Raw genomic sequence first — 23620 nt, 5'->3', positions numbered from 1 at the left:
ACTCTATAAAATAATCGAACACTAGTTTTCAAAACCATCAGGGTCATGAAAGTAAATACAAAGCTTGGACTATCACAGATGGGAAAAGACTGCGGGAACATGATGACTAAAGACAGTGGTGGGATCCTGTACCATAAAAAGGGTATTGCGAAAACTGGCAAAATTTAAATATGGTCTATGCAGTAGTAAATAGTATTGTCTTGATGTCAATTTCCTGGTTTCAGTAATATACTTTGGTTATAGAAGTGGGTAACACTATAGCAAGCTGGATGCAGGGCAAATGGCAATTATCTCTGTGATTTCTGCAGTTTTCCTGTAAGTCTAAAGTTATTTCAAAATAAGATTAAAAAATGGCAACTTAATGAAAGTTTTCTAAATACAAAATAAGTATCATGTATAGGCAAAGGTTTTATGTGGGGGGAAAAAAAAATCAAGTCACCTATAGCTGCCTACACTGAAAATATACAGCTAAAAGTTTGCGTTTCATTGTTCTACTTAAAATTCCTTTTGTAAGTATCTCTAATGTTCATAATGGTGAAGTTCTTAATTTTTAGTCCCTTGTTTGTGCTTTCATGTGTTTCCTTTTCCACTCTGAGCATGGATTACTTTTATAAACAGAGAACATAAGCTTTCTTTTAATAAATCCCTTTATAATCTGGCCATTTGAACTACTTCCAGAAATAAGTAAGTATAATGGAGGTGAATGTTTACAAAGAGAATGGTTTCAGTTTTTACTTAACCTGAATTTGCTACTCATAGAGACAGATACATGGTAGTACAACAATAAAATGCAGTGAGAAGGTGCAGCAAGAACTAACTTAACATATTTCTATTTTCATATATAATCTTTAGATTTTAAATATTCCTTTTCAATCAGAGAAGAATTATTGTGGTTAGATTCAAATTAATAGTCAAAATTATCTGTATGCTTGAACAATGATCCTTTTAAAAATGTTAGTACATATATATATAGCTTCTGGCAAAAAAATATGTACACCTAACCTGTTATGTTAGTTATAGATTGTCAAAAAGCAATATATACTGTTCCAAACTGTGGTCAAAAACTGCTTTATTTTATTCACTTAAAGCATATTCTAGATATAATTCTCAACAGCATTTAAGATTATGCTTTTAATACAGAAAATATGCCAGTGCTGCACAAGGAGGAAAAAATTTATCTTAATAACTGGAAAATACTGATGATAATGAAAATGTTTTAGGCAAAATGGGCATGCTGCATGCTTCAGACTAAAATTAATTAGAGTTTTTAATGTTTTACAATTCCACCATAATTCTTTAAATGGTGCATTTACTTCATAGTAATAAACACTTGGGTCATTAAGTAAAGTGCAAGATGTGTGCGATGTGCTACATTTAACAACCTTTGGCTTTTTTTCTGTACTTCTGCATTCAGTTTTCCAATGCACTGAAGAAGCAATTGAAGGCCACAATTAAATTTCCTGACTTTGCATATTTGAGATTCTTATTTCATTTAATACAAAAGGCAATTAATCTACCATTTTACAACTGAATTCCAACTTTAGTGGGCCATGATACATATTGAAATGAACTTACAAGAAATGCTTAATTAAATATACTGTAAAAAGCATACGATGGTTTTTTTTCTTTTGACAGAAGTTGCATATTTAATTAGAAATTCTAGGCTGTGTTATAAAATTAAAGTAACTTGGGAGGTTCTTAGTAAACCTAGCTCAAACACTTACGTCGTTACACAGAATGGAGCTATTTTGTAAATTTCTGCCTTTTCTCTCTACTTAGTGATTCAAACAAGAAATCATAAAGGAAATTCCCTTTTATATAATATTATAAAATCATATCCTTTATTTTAACAGCAAGATAGATAAAAGGGCAGTCATGAATATCTAATTTCATGTATAAGAATATATGCATAGTTCTGTTTCATTTATTGGGCCCTTATCTCCAATTCCTGATTTTGGAGATTAAGTGGAATAGGTTTGCCTTTCTAAGTCTTTAGTTCCTCTTGTCACTCTTTACTTGGTGGGTACTTTTGGCAGCATGGAAATGGGAAAGTTAAAAAATAAAACATTGGATTTCCCATATATAATTTGGGAAACTCTGGGAAGAAAGGCCCTAAGGACTGGCACAACCATCTATAGGAGGGTATATTTAATAGTAAAGGGAATGAAGATCAGTGAGTGGAAGCTGAGAGTTGGGCAAAATAAGTAGGATAAAAGACATGAAATCAGTAACGAATGGTAAGTGTGAGCTAGGGTAGACTCTTAATGAGCATAAACCCAATTCTATAAACTTGTATCTTTGTATCTTCCCATAAACATGAGAAAACACAACTTGCATAAATTGAATTTTTGGGTATTTCAAATATGTTTAAGATATGAATCTTCTAGAACTAAGAATACCACTATTCTCTACATGTGCAATTTATGGTCTTCAAGATTAAAAAAAAAAAAAAGTTCTTCTCTAGTAGAAGTCTAATATTTGGGAAATAAGCACAGACGTGTATGCTAGATTCTACATTAGAAGCCCCTACCTTGATAACTCACCTTCATTTATAACATTTTTGCTTTATTTATTAATAGACTTATCTATTTTGAAAGAGAGAGCGAGTGAGCACATGTGTGAGCAGGGGGAGAAAGAGAGAGATTCTGAAGCAGATTCCCTGCTGAGCATGGGCCTGACACAGGACTTGATCCCAGGACCCTGAGATCATGACCCAGGCCGAAGTCAAGAGTTGGTGCTCAACCGACTGGGTCACCCAGGTGCCCCCATTTTTGCTTTAAAAGGTATTACTTGGTTTGAAGAATTTAGGTTGAGAAGTTGGTATGTAGTGAGCAATGATTATAGAAAAAAATAAAAACAAAACAAAAACACCTCATTCTATAATGGGCCAACATAAATATCTTTTAAGTGAGGACAGCACAAGTCCTCTCTATATTTTTCCATGTTTTTCCATGTAGTACGTTATTTGTTTCTATTTACTTATTTTAATTGAAGCATAGTTGACATAGTATATTAGTTTCAGGTGTACAACATAGTGATTTGATAATTACGTACATTATCCAGTGCTTACCACAATAAGAATAGTTACCATCTGTCACCATACAAAGTTACTAAAATATTGACTATATTCCCTATTCTATAATTTTCATTCCCATGACTTACTTTATACTGAAACTTTGTACCTCTTTGTCCCCTTCACCTATTTTGTCATTCCCCCAAAACCCTCCCCTCTGGCAGTTATTGGTTTGTTCTGTTTCTGATATTTTGTGTGTCTTCATCCGTTGTTTTTTAGTTTCCACACAGAAGTAAAATCATATGGTATTTGTCTTTCACTGTCTGACTTAGTATAATACCCTCTAGGTCCATTCATGTTATTACAAGAGACAAAATTTCATTCCTTTCTTATTGCTAATATTCCACTGTGTATATATACCACAACTTCTTTATCCATTCAGATATCCAGGTACATTAAGGTTGCTTCCATATCTTGGCTGTTGTAAATAATGCTGCAATAAACATAAAGGTACATGTATATTTTTAAATGACCGTTGTTCTTTTCTTTGGGTAAATAACCAGAAGTAGAATTACTGTGTTGTATGGGTTTTCTATTTTTAACTTTTGGAGGAAACTCCATGCTCTTTTCCATAGTAGCTGCATCAATTTACATTCCTACCTAAAGAGTACAGGGTTCCTTTTTCTCCACATCCTTGCCAACTCTTGTTATTTCTTGTCTTTCTAATAGTAGGTGGTATCTCTTTGTGGTTTAGATTTGCATTTCCCTGATGATCAGTGATGTTGAGCATCCTTCCATGTATCTGTCGGCCATCTGTATATCTTCTTTGGTAAAATGTTTATTCAGGTCCTCTGCCCATTGGATCTTTTGTTTTTGTTTTTAGAATTTGTGTGTGTGTGTGTGTGTATAATTAACCCCTTATCATTTGCAAATATCTTCTCCCATTCAGTAGGTTGTCTTTGTTGTTTGTTTCCTTTGCTGTGCAAAATATTTTTATTTTGATGAAGTCCCAAGTTTATTTTTCCTTTAGTTTCCCTTGCCTTAGGAGACATACCTAGAAAAGTGTTGCTACGGCTTACCTCTGAGAAACTATTGCCTGTGCTCTCTTCTAAAATTTTTATGGTTTCAGGTCTCACATCTAGGTCTTTAATCCATTTTGAGTTTATTATTTAATATGATGTAAGAAAGTGGTCCAGTTTCATTCTTTTCCATGTAGCTGTCCAGTCTTCCCAATACCATCCATTGAAGAGACTGTTTTGCCATTGCATATTCTTGCTTCCTTTGTTGAAGACTGACCATATAATTATGGGTTTATTTCTGGGCTCTCTATTCTGTTCCATTGATCTATGTGTCTCTTTCTGTGCCAGCACCATACTGTTTTGATTACTATAGCTTTGTAGTATAGTTTGAAATGTGGGATCATGATAACTCCACCTTTGTTCTTTCTTGAGATTGCTTCGGTGTTTTATTTATATTTATATTATTTATACACACACACATTTTTTTTTAACTTTTTTTAACTTGTTTTTGAGAGGGAGAGAACAGGAGCGGAGAGGGAGGGGTAGAGGGAGAAGCAGACTTCCCGCTGAGCAGGGAGCCTAATGTGGGACTCCATCCCAGGACCCTGGGATCATGACCTGAGCTGAAGGCAGATGCTTAACTGACTGAGCCACCCAGGTGTCCCTGCTTTGGTGATTTGAAGCCTTTTGTGGTCTCATACAGATTTTTAGGATTCTTTGTTCAAATACTATTGGTATTTTGATACAGATTGAATCTGTAGGTTGCTTTGGGTAGGATGGACATTTTAACATTATTAATTCTTCTAACTGATGACCATGGTATATCTTTCCATTTATTTGTGTCATCTTCAGTTTCTTTCATCACTATGTTATAGTTTTCAACGTACAGGTCTTTTACCTTTTGTGGTTTTTTTGGCTGAATTTATTCCTAGGTATTTTATTGTGTTTGATGCAATTATAAATGGGATTGTTTTCTTAATCTCTCTTTCTGCTAATTCGTAGTTAGTTCATGAAAACATATTTCTGTATATTGGTTTTATATTCTGCAACTTTACTGAATTAATTTATTCTAACAGTTTTTTGGTGGAGTCTTTAGGGTTTTCTATATTTAGTATCAGGTCATTTGCAAGTATGAGTTCCTTTAATTGGATGCCTTTTATTTCTTTTTCTCATCATATAGCTGTGGCTAGGATTTCCAGTACTATGTTGAATAAAAGTACTGAGAGTAGACATCCTTTTCTTGTTCCTGATCTTAAAAGCTTTCAGCTTTTCACCACTGAGTATGATATTAGCTGTGGATTGGTCATATATAGCCTTTATTATGTTGAGGTATGTTCACATTATCCCTACTTTGTTGAGGTTTTATTATGAATGGATGTTGAATTTTGTCAAATACTTTATCTGCATCTATTGAGATAATCATGTGATTTTTATCCTTAATTTTGTTAATGTGGTATATAATGTTGATTGGTGGAGCCATCCTTGCATCCCTGAAATGAATCCCATTTGATAATTGTACAACGATCCTCTTAGTGTATTTTTGAATCTGTGTCCATCAGGGATATTGGTCTGTAATTTACTTTTTTGTAGTGTCTTTGGTTTTAATCAAAGAAATGCTGGCATTGTAGAGCGAATCTGGAAGCATTCCTTCCTCTTCTGATTTTTGGAACAGTTTGAGAAGAATAGGTATTAATTTTTCTAGTATTAATTAATTGGTAGAATTCACCTGTAAAGCCATTTGGTCCTGCACTTTGGTTTGTTGGGAGTTTTTGATTACGGATTCTATTCTATTACTAAGTAATCAGTCTGTGCAGATTTTCTCTTTCTTTCTGATCCACTCTTGAAAGACTATGTTTGGGGCGCCTGGGTGGCGCAGTCGTTAAGTGTCTGCCTTAGGCTCAGGGCGTGATCCCGGCATTCTGGGATCGAGCCCCACATCGGGCTTCTCCGTTAGGAGCCTTCTTCTTCCTCTCCCACTCCCCCTGCTTGTGTTCCCTCTTTCACTGGCTGTCTCTGTCAAATAAATAAACAAAATCTAAAAAAAAAAAAAAAATGTTTGCAGGGATTTATCCATTTCTTCTAGTGGCATATAATTTTTCATGGTAATCTTTTGTAATCCTTTGTATTTCTATGGTCGGTTGCAACTTCTCTTTCATTTCTAATTTTATTTACTTGAGTCCTCTCTTTTCTTGACGAGTCTGGCTAAAGGTTTATCAATTTTTGTTATCTGTTCAAAGAATTAACCCTTAGTTTCACTAATTTTTTTTCTATTTTAGTTTCTCTTTCATTTATTTCTGCTTTAATCTTTATTATTTCCTTCTTTCTACTAAGTTTGGGCTTATTTATTCTTTTTCTAGTTCCTTATGGTAAAAGTTACATTGCTTATTTAAGATTCTTCTTGTTTCTTGAGGTAGTCCTGTATCACCCAACTTCCCTCTAGAACTGCTTTCACAGCATTGCAAAGATTTTAAACCATTATGTTTCCTTTTTCATTTTCTCCAGGTAATTTTTTATTTCCTCTTTTTTTCATTGATCCATTAACTGTTTAGTGTTCTAGAGGTCACTTAACTTGTCCTTATTCTTAAAAATGCTTTTTCTTTCTTTTATTTTTAAAAATGCTTTTTTTTTCTTCAAGCTTGGTTGCTTTCCACTACACTGTCTTCCAGATTGCTGATCTGTTCTATATCCGCTTATCAGCTGTTGATTCCCTCTATTATATTTTTCATTTCAGCTCATTGTATTCTTCAGCTCTGTTTAAAAAATATATATATATTAAAATGTGTATATATATATATGTATATATATATATATACACACACACACACACACATATATACACACATTTTCTTTCTCTTTGCTGAAGTTCTCATCCACTTTTGTCTCAAGTCTGGTGAGTGTCTTTATGAACATTACTTTGAACTGTTTATCAGGCAGTTTACTTATCTCCATTTCTTTTAGCTCTTTTCTGGGGTTTTTGTCTTGTTCTTTCATTTGGAACATATTCCTCTGTCTCCTCATTTTGTCAGACTCTCTGAGTTTGTTTCTATTAGGTAGGTCAGCTACATCTCCTGGTCTTGAAAGTAGTGGCCTTATGTAGAAGGCATCCTGAGATGCCCAGTAGCATAGCTCCTTCTGGCCACTAAAGCCAGGTGCTCCAGGGATGTCCCCTGTGTGGGCTACATATGCATCCTGCTGTGATTGGGCCGGAATGGGCATTCTGGTGGGCAGGACTTGCTTGCTGCCCAGCTGTCAGCAGTGACCAGCTGCAGCTACTTTGGGCACACTGGTAAGGAGAGCTTGCCCTGAGCATGGCTGGATGACAGGCCTGACTGAAGCCACTGTGGGTGCACTGCAGAGGAGAGCTTGCCCTCAGCTTGCCCTTCTGCAGTGACCATGTGGGTGCACTGATGGACATGGCTTCACCATGCAGCTGGCTGAGGGAACCAGCTAAGCAACTCTGAGTGTGCTGCTGAGTGGGGCTATCTTCCCCTCTCCCTAGGGCAGGAGTTGCTCTGGATGAGCGATGGTCCAGGACAGGGCTGCCTGCCAGCTGTGGCAGGGCAGTAGTTGCTCTGGGGGGAAATGCCAGTCCCAAATGAGGCAGTATGGTGGGGTGCAAGACACTTTGGAGGAGTATCTACCTGCCAGGGTGGATAGCGCAGTTCCATAGGGGGTATGTTGGGGTAGGGCAAGTGGTGCTAGCAAGGTAAAGATTGTCAGAACTGGCTCCCACAAGCCTCTGGCCAGCTAGGCTGATGGGGAGTAAGGAAATGGTGCCCACCAACCATTCTGTTCCTGGAGAAAGCTCCTTAGGTCCCTGCCTCTTTGGTATCCATCCTAAAAATAGTCAGTAAATCTTCATATATAACCCAGGTGCTTTTCAAACTGTTACTTCTGTGCTGGGTCTTGAACTCAGTGATATGGCGTGCTAACCTTTTAAGAGCTGAGACTCAAGTTTCTTATAGCCCTCTGGCTCTCCTGGAGTTAAGTCCTGCTGCTTTTCAAAGAAAACCTTATCAGGGCTTGTCTTCTCAGTGCAGGTCTCCAGCAATGGGGATTCCTGATATGGGGCTTGATCCCCTCAGTCTTCTGTTCCTGTGATATCCTTCTCACTTGTGGGTTGTCACACTGGTAGTTTTTGGGTCCTGACCATGTCTCTGTCTCTCCAACACTTCTCAATGTGGCCTTCTCTTTATGTCTTTAGCTGTGGAAGATCTGTTCTGCCAATCTTCAGGTCATTTGCAGAGTGTGTTACATTACATGTAGTTGTTTCCCTGGTGTATCTGTGGTGAGCTCTGCCATCTCTCTACCCTCCAGGTAGCACATTCACAAGTTCAATATATATTAAAGTTTATAGTATACTAACATATATTTAAAGAGGTCCTTTAGCAAATATTTTTATATAATCATCTATTCACCAAATATAACATTTCAAAAATCCTAAATGTGCTACTATTTAGAGACACTACATATAAATTTCTACTTTCCCCATAGATACTCAAGGAGAAGAGACATTTCTAAATTTATGCTGTTTTAGTTTTTATTCTAAATATACATATACAGGTTTAAATTCCCAGAGGTTTAAAAAATTCTACCACATTAAAGTGAGATAAAAATAGTGTCTAAAAATGTTTGAAATATGCAAGATATAAGATATGGTGATCACCAAAGTATAGTAGTCAAGAGATTTCCAAGTTGGATTAAAAAAAACCACAGTGATTGTCTCATTAAAATTTTCAGAGATACATGCATTGTTTACTATGACCAGAAATGATTCAGCAATAACTGAGTTTGTTATAAAAGCTGGAAAATACTTAGATGTAGTATATTTATTCAATAACATAAGCAATAACCATGATACTGGAATTGGCCACTAGAAGAGTGGCCAATTGTGACAGCATTTTGTTTATCCTTCACAATGCAATGAGGAGTTTAATGCAACACAGATTTAAAAAGACACTTTGTATTTTAAAAGAATTTTTTTTTTTGCTTAGTAAGGCTGTAAGGTTACTTTTTACCAAAACTAATTTCTATACAGCCATTAGAGAAATCGCTGGCCATTGTCATTGAAACCATAATAAAAAGAGAGGGAGAGAGAAAGAGAGAAAATACATTTTGTATTTCCTTTGCTGAATTATGACATTCTAAAGAAAGGATAGTTATAGCTCATATGTATCAAATCACTGTCAAAGAAACAAACAGAATTTACATAAATGGTAATGTTACAAACTTAATATTACTTTAGAGCTACGTAGAAGACATTCAAAAAGGAAAAGGTACCAAAAACTCCCTTAATGAAAATTATATTATTTATATAATTTGCTGTTATTTACAAAACTTGTTTTCACTGAATAGAATTTATCAAAGTGTAAACTACAGTTTATATTAAGATTAAAAAAGCTGACAGAGTACTTCACTAATTAAAATTCTTTTAATGTTACTGTTTCTGAGACTAGATAAATGTTTTAAACTGACAATTTTTAGACTATGAAATAATTTCATATCTAAGTAACAAAATGTCTAGATAGTAGACCTTCAGTTAGGAAATTATAAACTGTCTCAATTTAAGTTGTTGTCAATATATAATGCCCTGGTTAAGCAAGAAATTGAAGTATTTATCTCAAAAGCCACACCAAATTCAGAAATGGACTTGAGGCTAATTTGTAAACAACTATGTTTGTATGGGACATCTCTTAACTCACTTCCAGTTCTCCTCAGGGTAATTAAGTCTCAGAATAGTAAAGTTGAAAGATTATCAGATCTTATCTAATTCCCCCTCAGTATGAAAATACTGAGCACTAGATAGACAAATACATGAAATCAATTTCTTCACTAGGTTTTCTAGTGATTTAAAACGACTTCCCAAACTGTTTGCCAAACTCAGATGATTTAAAACCACATTGTTAAAAGAAAAACAGTAATTTTACAGTGGAGAAACCTGACTAACTTAACTTGAGCAAGGTTAACCTCACTAGTAATACCTACTGACATCCTATTTTCTGTCATAGGATGCACTGAGAAGGAACATCACCTCTGGTCTGTGGTAGCCTCAATCTAATCATGAGAAAATACCAGACAAACCCATATTGAAGGATATTCTACAAAATAAATGAATAATACTCTTCAAAAGTGTCCAGATTTTGGAAAGGTAAAGAAGGAGTAAGTAACTGCCACAAATTGGAGGATCCATGACAGAATGAAATAGGCGATTCTGGACCAGAAAAAGGGGCATTAGTGGCAAACCTGATAAAATCCAAATAAATTGTATAAGTTTGCTTAAAACTACTATAATACTAGGGTTTAGGTTTGATAATTGTCCTGTGTTCATTCAAGATGTTAACATAAGGAGAAGCTGGATACTGCATACTCTCCATACAATTTTTACAACTCTTAAAATCTAAAATTACCTCGACACAAAAAGTAAAAACAGATAAGCAAATAAACAAAATCTTTATTAGGATGATTTAGAAATAAGAATACTTTGGTTTAAATACCATAAAGTTTCTCACCAAAGTAGTATGCAAAGGTAATCAGAATTGTACGTGAAGAGGTTTTGACATTTCTGTGATGAACAGCTCATTATAGACTCTACACTGTATAGTGCTTTTAGTAAAAAAGTGCTTGTAAAATCATATATTCAGCAATACAGAATAGTGTTTCACACATGAAGTTCACTGTCATGTTTTCCTGATTCATGCAGTTTAAGAACCATTAGAACAATATTCAACTGTAATATGATAAAATATGACTTTTTATTATTTATTTGATAGTTTCTTGGGTAGCAGATGTTCTTATTAATACTGACATATTATTTCACTAACCTTTAATCAGGGCCTTCAAAAATAATGTCTGACTGTTACCTAGAGGAAAAGAGGTACTCTTGCTTAACAAAAGAAATTTCTGCAAAGAAACATCATTTGACCTGAGGATGACTTAATAGAGTACAAATGTCAAAACAAAGTAAAAATGTTAGTAAGTCAAAACCTAAAGATTGATCGATCGATCTATCCGTTTTTGGTAGCCCAATGACAGATTTGATTGTATCGATTAAATGATCTTTACATTTCAGAAGAGTCTGAAATATATATTGTCCACTGACTCAAAGATTATTTTTTAAGATGATCTTAATTCTTGAAGTAACCTCTATTCCTAGAATCCTTCCTTTTATTCTCTCACAAAAATTTAATGAACAATGACCGTGTGTTAGACACTAGGCAAGGTGTTGGAAATACCAAAGATGAATAAATGGTCTTGCTGCCTAGAGGAGTCCATGTTCCATTTTGGTAGACAGGCATGCATATAATTACAATGCAATGAAGAAAGTACATCAGACATATAAATGTGAAGAGAAGAAAACTGAACCATAATACTTAGAGTATTTTTATTAATGATTAATATCGTACAGAGTTGGGTTATGTCATCAAAATAATAAACCTTCCCTTGTGCCCAAAGATTAGTATTGTAAATCTTTAAAACAAATACTTCTCAATGTAACTTAACACTGTTTTTGTATTAAGATCCAATTCAACTTCAAGGACATCTTTCAGAAATAGATTTATGTTTAGAAAGTGAATTTTTAAAAACTTTAATCCCAACTAAACAGATTAAGTTGCCTCAGATATCTATTTCAAGTTGAATACTGTTTTCCCCAGAGTGAACCCATTAATCTTCACAGTTTTATTGGAAATTAATAGCTCATTAGATGTCCAAGTAACACATCTCCTATGGCACATTAATTTTTCATGGATTAAAACACTGTTTTTGCTTCAAGAAAAATTAAAAATACTATTTTAGAAAATCCCACACAAAAAAATTCTCTAATGGCAGTATTTCATAATGAGTGTCAAAAATAACAGCCACATTTACACATCTTGAATTTGTGGATTACTGCTTAGCCACTATTTTGCTTTTTTAAGGAAAAGATTAAATGTTTTAAAGCATTACCATAATGAAAACCATGCAATGATATGTTCAAAAAAGGAGGCCTCTTTGCAAGTACTGAATCATTTAGAAAACTTGCCTAAAAATGCACTCACTTATTTAATATTTTTCTATGACCAATTATTCTGCAAGTATAAAGTTATTTCTCAGTATTCCACAATGTAACCTATAGGACATTAGAAAAAATAATTCATACAATAACATTTTCAAATATCCTGTTTGAAAAAAAAATACTTGGAGAGCTAAATAAGCCATCCGTATATCCCTCTCTGATTATTAACTATGTATCAAGTATTGTGCTAGGTGCTCAAAAATTATGATCTATTAGACAGACATAGTCCCTGCTTTATGGAGCTTGTAATCTGTGACTAAAACAGTTGATCACTGGAGTAACTATATAATTGCAATTATGATATGTACAATGAATGAAAAGTATAGTGCTATGAAACTTCTAATACAAGGATCTGAAAGTTTCTGGGAAGCGCTCCACCCTCCTGAAAATGACAAATACATTGAGATCTGAAGGATAAGAAGGAGTAGAATTAAAGAATGTAAAGGGATAAGCATTCCAGGTAAGAACAGTGAGAAGGTAAAATCAGCTGAAGTCCAGTAAGAGAGAGGAAAAGAGGAGGAAATGACATGGAAAGGTAGACAGTACTGGTTCTAGCATTTTCTGGTTCCAGCATTACACTTTGCACGGATGGTTACTTTAGATACACTTTTACGTTTGTCCTGTTTCCTCTATGCAATTGGGTAGTAGTGGATGTATAACTTGGCCTTTGTGGTCAGTGGCTAGCAAACCCAGGTTCAGATCCTAACTTTGACATACACACATCCAAAGATATGCAACTCTGAAAAGAAAAAAAATAATAATAAAAAAAACTTTGACATACACACATCCAAAGATATGCAACTCTGAAAAGAAAAAAAAAAGAAAAAAAAAGAAAAAAAAATACTCTTTCTGAACCTTGTTTCCCTCCTCTATAAAATAACTGTTACTGATGGCAAAAGGTATTAAATCAAATAAAATGTGAGGAGACTAGCATAGATACTGGCCCACAGAAGGCATTCAATAAGCTTTATTCCTGCTTCCGTCCAGGGCTGACTTTATGACAGAGTTTAATCATCAATGGCCTACTGATATGCTGTTAAGCAGTTGGGATCCTTTTCAAAAACAGTACTTAGCTAAATCACCATCATTATATTAAGTAGAACTCTATTCCATTTGTGTCTCATTAATTTTTTGATCTTGCAATTGTTTGTACTACCAGACTCAAAGCAATAGTAAATGAAAGAGAAATTGGGTGAAAGATTACTCTCAAAGATAATCATACAAAAATAGTAATAATTAAGGAAAGGCAAAATAATTAAATAATTTTTCAGAATTACAAGAGCCTTTGATTATCATTTTTGCTTGAAGTTCCTCCTAGATTTACCTTATAATCTGCATAATGTTATGATTGTAGATGAATGTACACTAATGCTTTTCTCCCTGAGTAAAGCAACAATCTTATTGTGTAGTCCAACTGAAATGAAAATAATCTTGGGATCTAGATAGGTCCAATACATAAGAACAATGAATAATTATTTGTAGAGGTTAGACAAGTATTGTTCTTACAGAACTGACTTCAACTTTTAGGCATATCCTTCAAAAAAACAGTCTTACAGATAAATATTTCAGTTTTTAGAAATGAATCTTGGAAGAGAAGCTAAAAGTAATTTAATTCACCTCCCTTACGTTATATTTAAATTTTGTTTTTCTTTTACATATGTATATACACAGATATATACAGATATACTATAATGGACAATATTTGATATTTGTGAGGCCTGTGTAGATACATGGTAAATATGATTATTCCTTATTATAAATATAGTATTAATTATTTGAGTAAACAGTCCATGCCACAGGAATGAGTTCTCATTGCAAGGTAAATTCCATAGAATAACCTGGTTAAATTTATTAGGTTTTTAAAAATACGTTTGACTATCATGATAGACCCCACTGGAAACATGAACTGATTTTAGATAAAATATGTGAAGAAACCTACTAGGAACTTCTGTGAAAGTATTCTTTACTCTTTAAACAAACAAAAAGAACAGAAACCCCACACACAAGACAGGGATCACACTTGCTTTGGCTTGCCTTTATGTATTATCTGAGTACGTAATACTTGGAGCTCCTAAAGCCATCTCATGATCACTGAGAGACAAGCTTAATGCCAAAAGTAAACACACTGATAATTCCAGAAGACAAAATATCTTCTTTAATTAGTCCTACAACCACCTAATCTTCTCAATTCTGAAATACAGGGTATGAAATGTTAAAAGTAGTTGGTTTTCTATTACTTGCAGTTAAAGCATCCTTACCAATACAACACTGCCATCTTTCTTAAATTTCTTCTTCTCCTAGTTCTCTAGGTTTTCCTCATATCTTTTAACTTCCTTTTATTGCTGTCTTTAGAACTCTGTTACCCTTGGATAACCTGATCTGGAGATGGCTCTGAAGAGCCGAAATTCCACCTATTTTATGATGACTCTCCAATTTATATCTTCAGCACTGATATATATATTTCATGCTTTAAACTCATATACCCACTGTTGCTTGATGCTTTCAGTGAACTTTTAATAGGTGCCTCAGACATACCATGTACAAAGCCAAATTCTTTAACTTTTTTTTTTTTTTTGAGAAAGCATGTGCGCAAGCAAGCTTTGGTGGGGGTGGGGTGGGGGAGGAGGAGCAAAGGAAGGGAGGAGACAAAGAGAGTATCTTCAGCAGGCTCCACAGCCAGCATGGAGCCCTACACAAGGCTCAGTCTCAGGACCCCGAGATCATGACCTGAGCTGAAACCAAGAGTCAGACACTTAACTGACTGAGCCACCCAGGTACCCCTAAAGCCAAATTCTTGATTCCTCTTTCTCAACCACTATCAACCCTCCCACCCCCTGCAAAAGCTTTATACCTCCCTTGGTCTGCAATTCACCCAATTGCTCAAACCCAAACTCTAGGGGTCATTCGTTAATTTCACACACACGGCCAATTCCTGCTGTCTCTATCACCAAAGGGTATCTGAAGTCTGTCTAGTAAGTTTTCCATCTCCATTGTTACCATCTTAGTCCAGGATATCATATTTCTTGCCTGGATTACTCCAACAGCTTCCTAATCAGACTTCTTGCTTCCACTTTATATTTGTAAAAACTATTCTCCACAAAATAAGCAATCTCTATAAGACACAGATGACATCACATCTCACCCTAGAATGAAGTCCTTCTTATAGCCCTGTATTTAGAGTAGAATCCACACTCCTGCCATGGTCTATAAAATCTGATTTATCATCTGGTCCCTCTCACCTTCCTAGCTTCATCTGTACATTTTTCCAACTTGTTTACCTGGCTCCAAACATGCTCATCTTGCCTCTGATTTCTAGACGAATGGTGGTGGTTCCTCTGCATCTGATTTTGTATGCTTAGTTTACTTTTGTCATATAGGTCTTAGTCAATGAGGAGTTCTCTAACTTTATGCACGAAACTAGCTATTCCTTCAGCACTCAGATTGTTCTCCTAACGTTTATCACAATGAAATGATCATTTACTTATGTATATATCATGTGTCTTCTTTCACTAGAGTCTAAGCTCCATGATAGCAGATTTTCTGTCTTAACAGTATCCTCAGGAACTAGTGCTATTCCTATTATACTCTGGCCTCTCAATGAATATTTCTTGACTGTATGAATAAATTCACTACTGTATAGATGGCACAGGAAACAAATAATACTTTTCACTTTTTGACTACTTATTAAATACCAAGTACTTACATGAAGTATATGTAATCTTCACAAATGCCAGGCAAGAATAAATATTATCATTCCCATTTCTCATTGAGAAAATTGAAGATTGGAGACATTAAGGAACTGCTCTTCACTTTAAAATATGAGACCTAGGATTCAAACTCAGCTCCGACTTCAAAAAGTCCTCTTTCCAATATACTAAAGGGACAATTAGAATTGCTCATGATCAATAAATTTTAAAAGCTTCCCGTATCTTCCCAAAGTAACTCAATTTTTGCTTAATGAATACTGACCACTAATTATTAAGTTACACAAAAAGAACCTAAAAGTCTATCTTGTAGAACTGATTGAAAAGCAACCTTTAAATTCAAAACAGTTCTGCTCCCTGAAGATAATTTATAGAAATTTTGATAAACATGCCAACTGGCTTTTCATTTTTTCAAGCATTATGAAAATATTTACGATTTGTTGTATTATATTTAAATCTCATGAGGAAACAAATAATTGAGGACAAAAAAGGGTATTGGGAAAATGCTTTAAGGATCAGTTTATGAGCAACAAATAATTCTGCATTACTTTGGGATAACTGCTCTTATATCTTAATATAAGTTGATGTAAAGAAGATTATCAAGATCCATGGCTTTCTCAATTCTTTCACAGCTACTAACACAAAAGCTTACTTTCTAAGAAAATAAAAATAAACTCTATTTGTAAGAAGAAGAATCATAAACCCCTACAGGTGGATCTATGTAGGACTCCTCTGGGCTCTTGGGAATGTTGAGATTTCAAACTCAAGGGTCTCAAAAGGAAATCCTAGTATACTATTAAATTGAATATAAAATTTGATATAACTCAATGAAAAATGAGGTTATAAATTCGAAAATATAAAAATGAAAAAATAAAAGTTAATGATCTCATAGTCACATTATGTGGCAACCATACTGTTCAATCAAAAATACATTAAACATTTAAGAAGTGCTAATTTTCATAATACAGATTTTCAGCAATTACCCAGGAAATTTAAATTTATAATTCTCCATTGCATTATGAGAGGGTTTTTTAAAAATGATTTTACTTATTTTTAAAATTACTGGTATATATTTTATCACAGAAAATACATAAATAGAATGTGGCTTTCTTCCAGTTTTCTTTTAAAATAGAAAATAAAGAATATACTCTGTAATTTACCACAGATTGAAATGTCTTATTGATATATTCAATTTCAAAAGAATGATAAAGCAGGATTATAACTGAACAATTGTCCCCTTTGAATGTAGGTAGCCTGAATCAGTTACGACTTTATTTTGCTGATATGCAGGTAGTAAACCCCATAATTAATTTGTGTTAATGTTTCACACATACCACAAGCAGTACACTAAATATGTAATAATATGTTGAATTCTGGGGGCGCCTGGGTGGCTCAGTTGGTTAACTGTTTGCCTTCGGCTCAGCTCATGATCTTGGGGTCCTGGGATCGAGCCCCGCAATGGGCTCCCTGCTCTGTGGGGAGTCTGCTTCTCCCTCTCCGTCTGGCCCTCTCCCTCTCTCTCTGCTTGAGCTCTCTGCTCTCTCTCTCTCAAATAAATAAGATCTTTAAAAAAATATGTTGAAGGCTGTATGGAAAACCTGGTAACATTCTGTTATTTAGAAAAACTGAAGCTTCTAAAATAGAAAATACATCAAATATACAGGGCTTATTTCAACTAAGCTTTACTTTAGAAATTGATGTGTATGAAATGATGAGAAATAAGAAGTAGGGACTTTATCTTTTCTCTAGTTTTTCATTCAGTAATTATTTAGTGAATACCTACTACGTGCAATGTATTGAGGGTAGAGAGAACAGCAAACAGAGCTGATCCCTGCTATCAGGAAACTTATACATTTGAAATGTAAAGTGTGTTCAATTCAGGCTTATGTTCTTTATACCAGACACCTGGTCAAAGACACCTCTGTTTCTTCAGCAAATCAAATTATTTTGTTATAAAATGTTGCAAATATAACTAATCATAACCATAACTCGTAACACTTACTGAAGACCCTTGGGTATTCCTTTCCAATCCCTTTCCCCTTCCTTTCTTTTTACCAGTTGTAACCAATACACTAAATTGGATAGTAATCATTCTCTGGTATGTTTTTATATTTTAACATTTTATATGAATGGCATCATACTATGGATCTTCTACAACTTGCAGTTTATTTTCAGGGATTACATTTTACATATTTACATTAAACTTTCTTAATACTCAAATATTTAGCTCAAAAGCTAACTTCATAAACTTAAAACATTCCAACTAAAGTCAAAGTGGTAACACATATACTACTATTATTTAATCCTTTTTTGGATATATTAGCCAACACAGACAAGAGAAAGACACAGTACAAAATTGTAAGAGGAGGTAAAAACCATTCCTATTTGGGTATGCCTAGATACATCAAGAGAATCAACTGAAACACCATTACAAACAATAAGTGAATAAAGTGAGAACCTCTATTGATATTAGGAAAATCAACAGTAGGTAACAATAAAACAATATAGATTATTCAAGACAACCCTAAATTCTGTATCAGTATTCTTCTAATTACCTCCCTAAATTTCAAGAGTGATCAAAGCAAGAAAATTGTCCACTGTGTTTATTTCCAAGAAGAGCAAATCAATATATAAGCAGTTTACATTCAAAAGATAAATCAGATATCAAGATGTTATAACAGATTTCTATGATCTTTTCTAGACCACTCTTCTCTACTAACAGCTGAAAGATTTTAGAGATAGGAGGTACCCTACTTAGAGGATGGATCATTTGATCTATTCTTTTTATGCTGCTGACAGAATAGCCTCTTAAGGGTACATAACTGATTTCCCCAGGGTCCCACAGCTAATTAATAGTAGAGCTGGAGTCAGAATTCAGGTCTCCTAAGCTGCTGTCTGGAACTGTCTTTCATGATGAGTATTGACTGCGATGAAGCAATATGATTTTAAATCAAAATGTTGGCAACATTATGTGTGTGTGTGTATATATAATCTGTAAACTGAATTGATCTTATACTGAAAAACAGTTGTGTGATGTTCTTACCCAAGACATCTACATGAGCACAGTGGACAATGTGTAGGCTTTAGTGTCAGACAAACCTATCTGAATCCTGGTTTGGCACTTACTATTGATGTGATTTTGGGAAAGGCATGTGACCTCTTAGTCTTGGTTTCCTTACCTGTAAAATGGGAAAAAATAAAAACCTAACCTCAAAACCTAACCAGAATAAAAACGGTCAGATTTGCTTCCTTTTCTAACTACAATTTTAGTATTTCAATACAAATGATAATTGTTACATTAAGAATTACTTAACCTTACACTATAGAAATGTTTTCTATTTGTTGATTAATCTACAAATATTGTCTGTGCGCCAGGTTCTGTTCTAGGAAATGGAGAAACAACATACCTATCCTCTTGGATCTTTTTTTTTTTTTTTTTTTAAAGATTTTATTTATTTATTTGACAGAGATAGAGACAGCCAGCGAGAGAGGGAACACAAGCAGGGGGAGTGGGAGAGGAAGAAGCAGGCTCATAGTGGAGGAGCCCGATGTGGGGCTCGATCCCAGAACGCCGGGATCACGCCCTGAGCCGAAGGCAGACGCTTAACCGCTGTGCCACCCAGGCACCCCTATCCTCTTGGATCTTAAATTCCAACGGGGAAAGACAGATAATAAACTATTAACAGGTAATTTCAAATGTTGATGTAGCAGAAAAAAAACACAGGAAAGGAATACAAAGTGTGGGAGCACACTTTCTTAGACAAAGTAGTCAGGAAAGTCCCTCTACTAATGTGGTGACATTCAAGCTGAGACCTGAATGATATGAAGGAGCCACTCATATACCCATCTGTGAGAAGAGAATGTCCAGGCACAGAGGACAAGAGCAAGGGCCTTATAGTACAAATGAGTGCAGCATGGATGTGCACCAGAAAGGTCAGCATATTTGGCATGAGATTAAATGTTCCGTATTACTGTGTAGGCCATGCTGGATAGTCTTTTTGCAATGAGAAGCCACTGAAGGGTTTAAAAATTTAAGTAATATGACTGGATTTTGAATTTTATGCTTGTTTTGGTTGCAATATAGAGAAAGTAGAGGATAGGTAAGAATGAAAATAGGAAATTAGGCAAAAGGCTATTCCAACAGTCCATATCAGGAAGGAGGGCGTCTTGGAGTTCTGTAGTAGTGGGAATAGAAAGCATGATATACTTCAGAGTATGTTATAGGTCAGAGTGAGGGCAGGTTGATAGGTAAATATGGGAATAAACAAAAGAAGAGTAATTAGAAATGATTCCCTGTTTTTGGCACCAAAAATGGTTAAGTTGGTAAAAACTACAGGAGAAGTAGTTGTGATGGAGTGATGAAGGATTAGGAAACAAGAATTATATTTTGGCAATATTAAGCTTAAGACAATCTTTAGGTATTCAGTGGGAATGTCAGACAAATGTTTGGATATATGAATTTAGATCTTGGAAGAAGAATTAAGGGCTGGTGTTATAAGTTCTTAAGTCCTCAACATATAGTTATAAGACTACTTGCAATCACCTAAGGAACAATAGGTAAATTGAGAAGAAAAAGGCCTTAAGGACTAAGTCATGGTAATACAACTTGGATGGAGGTGGAGAATTTAGCTAAGATGACTGAGAAGGAGTTGCCAGTTTTGTAGGAAGAAAGTTAGGGTATAATGGGGGTCACAGAGGCCAAGGTAAGAAATTTTTTCAAGAAAAAGGGAATGGCCAATAGATTGTCAAATGATTTGAGAGGTCAGATAAGATTCAAAGGCATGACTACTGAATTTGACAAAGAAAGAGACTGTAAGTGACCTTAACAAGAACCATTTCAGTGGAGTAGTAGGTATCAAAACGTAGTTGCAATAGTTTAAAGAGGGAATGGAACATATTTTACACTTCGTCCTTCTTAATTTCAAACATGGATGTAATGACTGGAGTTAAATAACAGCAATCTTTGAACCACGGTAGAAAGACCAAAAGAATCATGATAAGATTACTCCTGATCGCCTGGGTTCCTGACAGTACTATTTCTGGGCTTTTTGTTAAGCATCATATTTTATATCTTCTATATTAATCAAACCTTTCCTGCAGCATAAAAATATCCCTCTAAAAACAATATGTAGCATATTCTCTAATCTAGTCTCTAAGACTTTCAGTTTGAATAAGAAACAAAATACAACTGCAGCACTGATTTACACAAAGTACACTGCATTTACTGTAAGAACTTCTTTCAGCATCTCCTTTAAGTCTGTATGTTCTAGTTATCTAGAAGCTGAATGTATGTATGAAAGGGAAACACTTTCAGACAAAGCAGCGATCTATAACTGCTTTTTAAAGAAATGTGCCTATTATGTTGCTTTATACACCCAACCATAATCAGTTAAATCAGAGTGATCTTCCCAACTTCAGTTTAGTGTTCTGAGAATTATCACTACCTGACAGTAGTCAGGAGGTATATAATGTTTTGTACTGTTTATTTTTTATAAAAATTTCTAATTTTGGAGGAAAAGGAAAATGAAAGTACTGAGTACAGACAACTACTTGGAGGTTTTGTTGTAGTAGTTTAGAAATGGGCAATAGTTGGAGAAAGGATGAGGTCAAAGTTAGAGGCTCTGAAAGAGATATTAATACATGTTTGTCCAAGAACATTTAAATAAATGAAATTCTTCTTGAAAGAACTAAAATATTTTCTATTTGATATTCATTTGGTATTAGTTTCTAAAATGAAGTCTTAGATCATAACAAAATTATTTGCTTTCAAAATTAATTTTATAATATTTAAATATTCTATAGGAATCTTTATATTTTGACTGTAAAGCACTCGAAACTGTCATGAAAAATACTGTTGTAAGTCTAGATTTTCTAATGAAACATTTTAAGATAATAGAATTAATTTAATATAGTCCATTCATGATGAAGAATTTAGGTTCAACATATTCAAGAGCTTACTTGCCACTGTTAAAATTTTTTAATATCAAATATGCTTTCATATTTTCCTGTTTGCTTTGTAATATAACAAGTTTAAAATATGGTAATGTATAACATACAGAATAGAATGAAAATAGAAATAAAACAAAAAAAATCAAAAGGCTTAGCATTGTATGATATCAATTTACTGTTTTTAAATAGGATTTTGAAATAGGATTATGGTACCGTTCATATATCTAATAAATGTTACTTTCAAATTTATTAGCATATTTATTAGCATATTTCATCATGGCAAAAACAGCACATAATTATTTTATTAGAAAAACTGGTCTTTAATCAAATTAAGTATATTACTATAAATTATTATTGCAAAGTTGCTATGCAACTGTGCTAATTGCTTTAGGACAATACTAGTGTGTTAAAAGCTCGATAAAATAATTCCATAAATCGTAACAAGTGAATCAGCAACTTTGTATTATCGTAAAAATAATTTGGAAATGTTAGATTCTTTTCGGGCCATAATGAAGAAATTGCCTAAGAGACATTTTGGAGATTTGCTCATTTTCAGTCTATTTAAGTTTATAGCAGTGACAATGATACCACAGTGGTTTTTAAAATAATGTGAATTTTTCAGATATGAAGGTTTATGTACACAAGAATGTTATTTTCTTCTAGATCCTCAGTGAAACGGCCAATGAAAATTTTAAAATATGAGACAGGATGGAAAGAAAAAAGAACAAGTGAGAACATATGCCTTTAACTGTACTGGCATCACAGAACACCCCTACTTCATTCTAAAAATAGCAAGAATATTTGCTGGGACCCAACCAACCAGGTTATTAGTTCCCTTGCTACAGATATTAACAGTACCTTGGGGGCTTTTCCCATAGCTTCTATCCCACTTGTCTATATTCTCTGATAGACTAATCTGGCCATAGATGCCACAGTATTCAGCAACAATTACTTGGGCCCTACACTTATAAAATGCACAGTAAATATTTGTTAAATGAAGGCAAGATGAAAAGCTAAAAAGAGATATACCAAAATGCTAACAGTGGTAATCTCTGAAAGGCGGGTTATGAGTTTTGTTCTCTTTATCCATTTTTCTGCATTTTCTGAATGATCTTAGTGAACATACATTACTTGAATAAAAATTAGAGCGAAATAATTAATACATTTTAAAAATGCAGTTATTAAAGTAATCTGCCACTAAATTCCTTACTAAACACACCATAGATAAGCAGCAATATGCAAAGTAATAATTACAATAACAATGCAGTTATTGTACTAAAAAGTATGTTAAATGAAGCTTATGTATTTTATTTACTCACAAATTACTGTAGCATACCGCTATTTTGAAGAAAAAAATTTTGAATTAAGGGCATATTTTAGTATATAGACCATTGTTTAATAAAATTTTTTCATTGTTGGAAAAGGCAATGTCAAAGTCAAAAAAATGTAAATCTGGATTCCCAAAGCCTGTCATGTATTTCTAACATACCTAAAACCTTTTATATTTCTAATTTTTAAGTAATGCAGATCAAGTAGTATATATTTAACTGTGAAAATATGAAGCAGTAAATTATAGACCTAATTTTGTGTGAGCAGAATATAACTTTTAAGACATTAGTCAACTAGCCACTAGTCCTTAATGTCATTTTATCACTGTATATTTATAGAGGATCATGTTTTTGAGGATTTAAAGTATTACATTATTAACATAAGAACTATTTCACTTTTTTTTTGCGTTTTTAGTGTTTTTTTGGTGATTTTGTATAGCGAACATGTGACTACAACAAAATCTTACTATTCCCCCCCCCATCAAACATAAGAGGATCTTCTTTAAGCTAGGTTTGTGATAATGACAGATTAAACTTTTCATACTATTTTTAAT

General features: G+C 34.0%; 1 protein-coding gene across 9 annotated transcripts in view; it reads right to left on the bottom strand.

Annotated features, from left to right (window-relative positions):
* PHF14 (PHD finger protein 14) overlaps positions 1-23620 on the bottom strand; it is a 210677-nt gene that overhangs the window by 4254 nt on the left and 182803 nt on the right. Inside the window, exon 19 of one of the 9 annotated variants that reach the window (XM_048213116.2) lies at positions 1618-12824. The exons of the other annotated variants lie outside the window; for them this stretch is intronic. Coding sequence (XP_048069073.1) covers positions 12759-12824 — 66 coding nt within the window. The 3' untranslated portion in view covers positions 1618-12758. Of the gene's footprint in view, positions 1-1617; positions 12825-23620 lie in introns of those variants that run through there. 9 annotated transcript variants of the gene reach the window in all.

This window comes from Ursus arctos, unplaced genomic scaffold (genome assembly GCF_023065955.2).
Source record: "Ursus arctos isolate Adak ecotype North America unplaced genomic scaffold, UrsArc2.0 scaffold_3, whole genome shotgun sequence".
NCBI lineage: Eukaryota > Metazoa > Chordata > Mammalia > Carnivora > Ursidae > Ursus > Ursus arctos.
The sequence above is the reverse complement of the archived record's forward strand: the minus strand, read 5'-3'. Positions and strand labels throughout refer to the sequence as shown.